The sequence below is a fragment of the Myotis davidii genome, unplaced genomic scaffold (genome assembly GCF_000327345.1).
Source record: "Myotis davidii unplaced genomic scaffold, ASM32734v1 scaffold438, whole genome shotgun sequence".
Lineage (NCBI taxonomy): Eukaryota > Metazoa > Chordata > Mammalia > Chiroptera > Vespertilionidae > Myotis > Myotis davidii.
This window is the reverse complement of record NW_006290031.1, coordinates 2989633-2995230: the sequence shown is the minus strand read 5'-3', so window position 1 is coordinate 2995230 and position 5598 is coordinate 2989633. Positions and strand designations below refer to the sequence as shown.

At 40.8% G+C, this 5598-nt stretch overlaps 1 protein-coding gene across 1 annotated transcript in view; it reads left to right on the top strand.

Moving 5' to 3' along the window:
* The first annotated feature begins 379 nt into the window (after positions 1-379).
* The window catches only part of INTU (inturned planar cell polarity protein), a 60983-nt gene continuing 55764 nt past the window's right edge, over positions 380-5598 (top strand). The window contains 1 exon segment of the mRNA XM_006762825.2: positions 380-596. Within this exon segment, the coding sequence (XP_006762888.1) occupies positions 454-596 (143 nt within the window). The 5' untranslated portion in view covers positions 380-453.

Below are 5598 nucleotides of genomic sequence, written 5' to 3'. Positions count from 1 at the left end.
GATTAGATGCAGAGGCCCTGAGGAAAGGCAGAAGGCAGTTTCCTTTACCTCAAGGGAAACGCAGGCTGAGCGTCTCTGAAGCTTCGGCGCAGAAACAAAGGGCAAACTGGAAGAAATGCGGTGGGGGTACAGAGTGGCTCTCCACCTGTCTTAGTAAGTGAATCAGATTCGCAGCAGTGCGCTCAGGAGAGCCTCACGCGGGGAAGTTTTAGCTACTCCAGTCCTCCGACACGCCCTCCCAGAAGTTTCAGCTCATTGGCTCCTCTCAGTCTTCGTAGTTCTCCCGGAGAAGCTTCCCCGTCTCCCTGGCAACCCGAGCTCCCACCAATGGCAGCCGAGGATTGGAGGTCACGTGGCCTCTGCCGCGTCTCTCGCGGAGGAAACATGGCGGCCCTGGTGCGCGCTGGCTGCGGGATTTGAATTACTCTGCTCTCGGCTGCAGCATCCTTCCTGATGGCGACTTCGGCTCTGTGCGGTTCGTGTCAGAGCCCTACCGGGCTCCCTGGAAACCCCTCTTCGCCAAAAGAAGAGGATTGTTATCGTGAAGATAGGGCCGGCGACTCAAGTTCCTATTCGTCTGCGAGTAGCGATTACGAGTAAGGTTCTGGAAGAGGGACAATTAAACCCATCCCTTCCCTGCCTAGAGTGTGCACGTGGGCTGGGGGACTGCAGAGTGTTGACTGGTTGGGATTCAGCAGCGGCTTTCAACAGTTTTCATCTCAGCCAATTACTAAAATTCTGTGGCACTCCAAAAAAAATTTTTTTTTTGCCAATCTGACAAAAAAAATAGGTATAATTCTGATTCATTCACACTGGATGGCTATTGTGTTGGCTGTTGTCATTTTTTTATTTGACGGTCGCAGCGGTTCTCAACCTCTGTGTCCCGAGAGCCAAAGAAGGACCCTTTCACAGGGGTCGCCTAAGACCATCCTGCATATCAGATATTTACATTACGATTCATAACAGTAGCAACATTACAGTTATGAAGTAGCAACGAATATAATTTTATGGTTGGGTCGCAACATGAGGAACTGTATTTAAAGGGCCAGAAGGTTGAGAACCACTGGAAGGGAAAAGCAGTCAGTGCCTTTGACTAAATAGTCAGTGATATGTTTTAAAAATTTTTGAGGCACACCGGTGAAAATCGATGTCCTAATGGACTGCCATGTATGGTCAGTTTTAGGGTGATATTTTATATGTATTTAGGAATAACAGTTACTAGTATTTAATATGTATTTAGGAGTGACAATTATTTTCACCTATAGGTATGTAAAACATTTTTATCATTGTCTTTAGAAGCATGGAGAAAACCATCACTTATGGCTGCTTAATATATTATATAGGCTTAATGAGGACAGATTACATTCTTCAAGGCTTGAACAATTTTAAGAATATCACATATTTTGCATAATCTTCTGCTGTGGTCATTTAAAAATAATGAGAAAATTTATGGCTATCAATCAAGGCTGCTGGAAGGAAGTATGGATTATACAGAGCCCATTTGGTCTTGCTATGGAAACCACAGACAGTGTGAAACCTCAAAGTCTTGGTTTGTCTGCATTTTAGCCTAGAGAGAATCTGTAACTTGTTCATAACTATACAACTGTGAATTGTCAGTGTAGTAATTTAGGAGACCTTATTTCAAATGGGGCACCCTGATTTTGGTGGAATGAAGATAAATGAGTTAATCTGTTTCCTATGAAACAATCTGAGGACCTTGTTAGGAAAAATCGTTACTTTAAACTTTGCAGCGGTTCTCAACCTGTGGGTCACGAACAATGAAAATACATCCTGCATATCAGATATTTACATTACGATTTATAACAGTAGCAAAATATCAGTTATGAAGGTGCAATGAAAATAATTTTATGGTTGGGGGTCACCACAACATGAGGAACTATATTAAAGGGTTGCGGCATTAGGAAGTTTGAGAACCACTGCAAAGCATTTCACAATTCAGAATACATGTATGTATGTGTTATATTTTAATTTTTTAAAAAAATAGTTGTTAAGCTTTCTATAGCAATCATTCATTGGTCACTCCCATGTTCCATTGTCTTTATTCTCCTAATCATAAAAGGACAGTAAATCCTTGTATTGTAAAATGTTTTGCTGGTCTATATTTTGAGTCCAACCAAGGTTCAAATTTTATGGCTGCCCAGTCTTGGTGTGTAGTATGTGAGAGTTGATTTGTTGACCTGACCAGATTGGCAGTTTTGTTCCTTCCATGTGACATTAGCTGTTTACCTCCCTAAGCTGCAGAGTCACCAAAGCAAGTAGTGGCCTTCCCAATTTGGACAGGACAACTTTTTGATCAAAGGAATAGGGGTGAACCTAATCTTTCTCATCAAAGCTAAGAGATATTGTCTATTGTCTTTCATTGCCTGCATGAAGGTTTTAAGGCAGTTATGCTGCTTATTGATTCACGTAAAATATCCTGAACTTTCAGGGTTCTAATTAGTTAATTATTTGCATACTAGAGGCCTGGTGCATGAATTTGTGCACTAGTGGGCTCCCTTAGCCTGGCCTGTGAGATCGGGCCGAAACTGGCTCTCTGACATCCCCCAAGGGGTCCCGGATTGCAAAAGGGTGCAGGCCAGGCCGAGGGACACCACCAGTGCACAATCAGGGCCTGGGAGGGACAAGGGAGGTTGGCAAGCCAGGGAGGGGTGCGGGAGGGCTCCAGGGTGTGTCCAGCCTGTCTAGCCCAGTCCTGATCAGCCGGACCCCAGCAGCAAGTTAACCTACCGGTCGGAGCGTCTGTCCCCTGGTGGTCAGTGCACAGCATAGCGAGCAGTTGAGCAGCCTTAGCATATCATTAGCATATTACACTTTGATTGGTTGAATGGTTGACCGGACACTTAGCATATTAGGCTTTTATTATATAGGATTCTTTCTGGAAATTATCATTATTTCATACATGCTTTGTAACTTAAAACCAGTTTGAACTGCATGAGATTGTCAATACAAAAGGAGTTTAATTTCGGTACTTTTTGGTGATATACTTTTAGTAGATTTGTTTAAGACATTGTATAAGAGGAAAATTTTAGATTATTGCAGTATATCTTAACCTGGCACATTGGCAAGTCCCTCGGGAAGCTTCTGAGGTAATATTGGTGGTTAGGTTGGGTTGAGGAAACCAGTGCCTAGTTTCAGTATTGAAATAACAGAAATCATACATTTACTTGCAATGCCACAATTCTTTGCTTTGGTTTACAATTATCCAACTAATTGAAGCAACATTTGTTAGTTCATTTTGGCCAAAGTTAACAATTTTATGACTTAGATCTTTGATTTTTCAAGGTGACTTTTTGTATTGTTAGGTTGAAAACCTTGACTGACAGAGAAACTGGGATGCGTTTTAAGAATAATTTAGCTATAAAAAGCTGAGGAACTTCCATTGAAAATAAGAATGACTGGAGCCCTGGCCTGTGTGGCTCAGTTGGTTGGAGCATCATCTTGTATACTGAAAGGTTTCCAGTTCGATTCCTGATCAGGGCACATACCTAGGTTTCGGGTTGATCGCCAGTTGGGGGTTCGTACGGAAGACAACAATCGATGTTCTCTCTCACAATTGATGTTTCTTTCTCTCCTCCCCTCCCTCTCTCCCTTCTTCTCTCTCTCTCTCTGAAAATCAATGGGAAAAATAGCCTCAAGTAAGGATTAAAACAACAACAAAAAGTTTACCCATGTGCTTCCCTAAGACTACTCAGGTCCCCCACTCCTTACAACCACTTACCTTCTTTTTGTCATTAGAGATGAGTGTGTCTTTTCTAGAGTTCTATAAGAATTGAATCAAACAGTATGGACCATTTTTTTTTTTTTGTCTTTTACTTGGCATAATTATTTTGAGACTTATCCATGTTGTTGTCTATATGTGACCCGCGTATTACAAAAATCTGAATTAAAACTGCTAGATTTAATTCCTGTTTAAAAGTAAACCTTTTATTTTGGAGTAAGTTTAGATTTACAGGGAAGTTGCAAAGATAGTACAGAATTCCTGTATATCCTTCAGTGGGTCCCCCGAGTGGATAACATCTTACACAGCTGCGGCACATTATTCAGCACATAAGAAATTAATATTGGTACCTAACTATTAAGTAAACTCCAGATTTTTTTCAGATTTCACCATTTCTCTACTATGTCCTTTTTCTGTTCCAGTATCTAATCCAAGGTATCATGTTGCATTTAGTCAGCAAGTCTCCTTAGTGCCAGGTGTTCTGTGACAGTTCTCAGTCCTTCCTTGTTTCTCATAGCCTGCACCTCTTAGTTAAGGTCATGTCAGCCAGGTTTCTTTGCTGTGGTTACTGTTTTTCACTTTCCACACACTGGTCTTTGGAAGCATGGCATTAAGTCCATCTCCTGGAATGGGGAGTAGCTACACAAAGATCCAAGGTCTCTGTGTCTTTTCGGTTAATTTTGTTTTCACTTTATGCAGTACCTTCTTTTGCAGTCTCTTAAATTCATTTCCTTTCCCTTTTTTTTGTCTCGCTTATCTCCCTTCTTATAATTTTTAAAAATTTTCTTCTTCCTCTTAAAGCAGCGGTTCTCAACCTGTGGGTCACAATCCCTTTGGCAGTCGAACGACCCTTTCACAGGGGTCTCCTAAGACCATCCTGCATATCAGATATTTACACTATGATTCATAACAGTAGCAACATTACAGTTATGAAGTAGCAATGAAAATAATTTTATGGTTGGGTTACAACGTGAGGAACTGTATTTAAAGGGCCAGAAGGTTGAGAACCACTGTCTTAAAGTGAAGCTGTTTTTTTTTCATCTAAAGGTTAAGAAAATGGATTGTATTCATTGTTGTTGGACATGGGAATTGGTCTTTTCTTTTGGGTAAAGATCTGTATATGCGCATAAAGATGGTTACTGTATTGTTGGGGGTAGGGAACTGAACACAAAGCTTATCAGTAGGTGAATAACCAAATGTGTTACATCTCTAATTGGACAATTAATGCAGCCATTAAGGGTTTCTAAATTGTATTGTTAAGTGATAAATGAAAATATATATATATATATATAGAGAGAGAGAGAGAGAGAGACACGTATATAGATTCCATTTTTTATTTATTTTTAGATATATTTTTATTGATTTCAGAGAAGAAGGTAGAGGGAGAGAGAAACATCAATGATGAGAGAGAATTATTGATTGGCTGCCTCCTGCACACCCCCCACTGGGGAGCCTGCAACCTGGGCATGTGCCCTGACCAGAATCAAACCAGTAAGTTGTGGGTTCATAAGTCAATGCTCAACCACTGAACCATACTGGCTGGGCTCCATTTTTAAAAACAATAACAAAATAACCCTATGTGTTTTTATATAAGAACATAGATTTTTAACATTGTTTATGTCAGTGAAAGGTAAGAAGGGAAGATGATGTGTATGGTAATTATGTCCCCATTTGTGTAGAATGAGTCTATGCATATCTATAATAATAAAAGCATAATATGCTAATTAGACCAGACGTCCTTCCGGACTACCTTCTGGATGAAGCTGAGGCTGCGAGGGCCCAGCCCCTTGCACAAATTTCATGCATTGGGCCTCTAGTGTATACATAAAACTATGCATGTGAGGCTCAGTGGTTGAGCA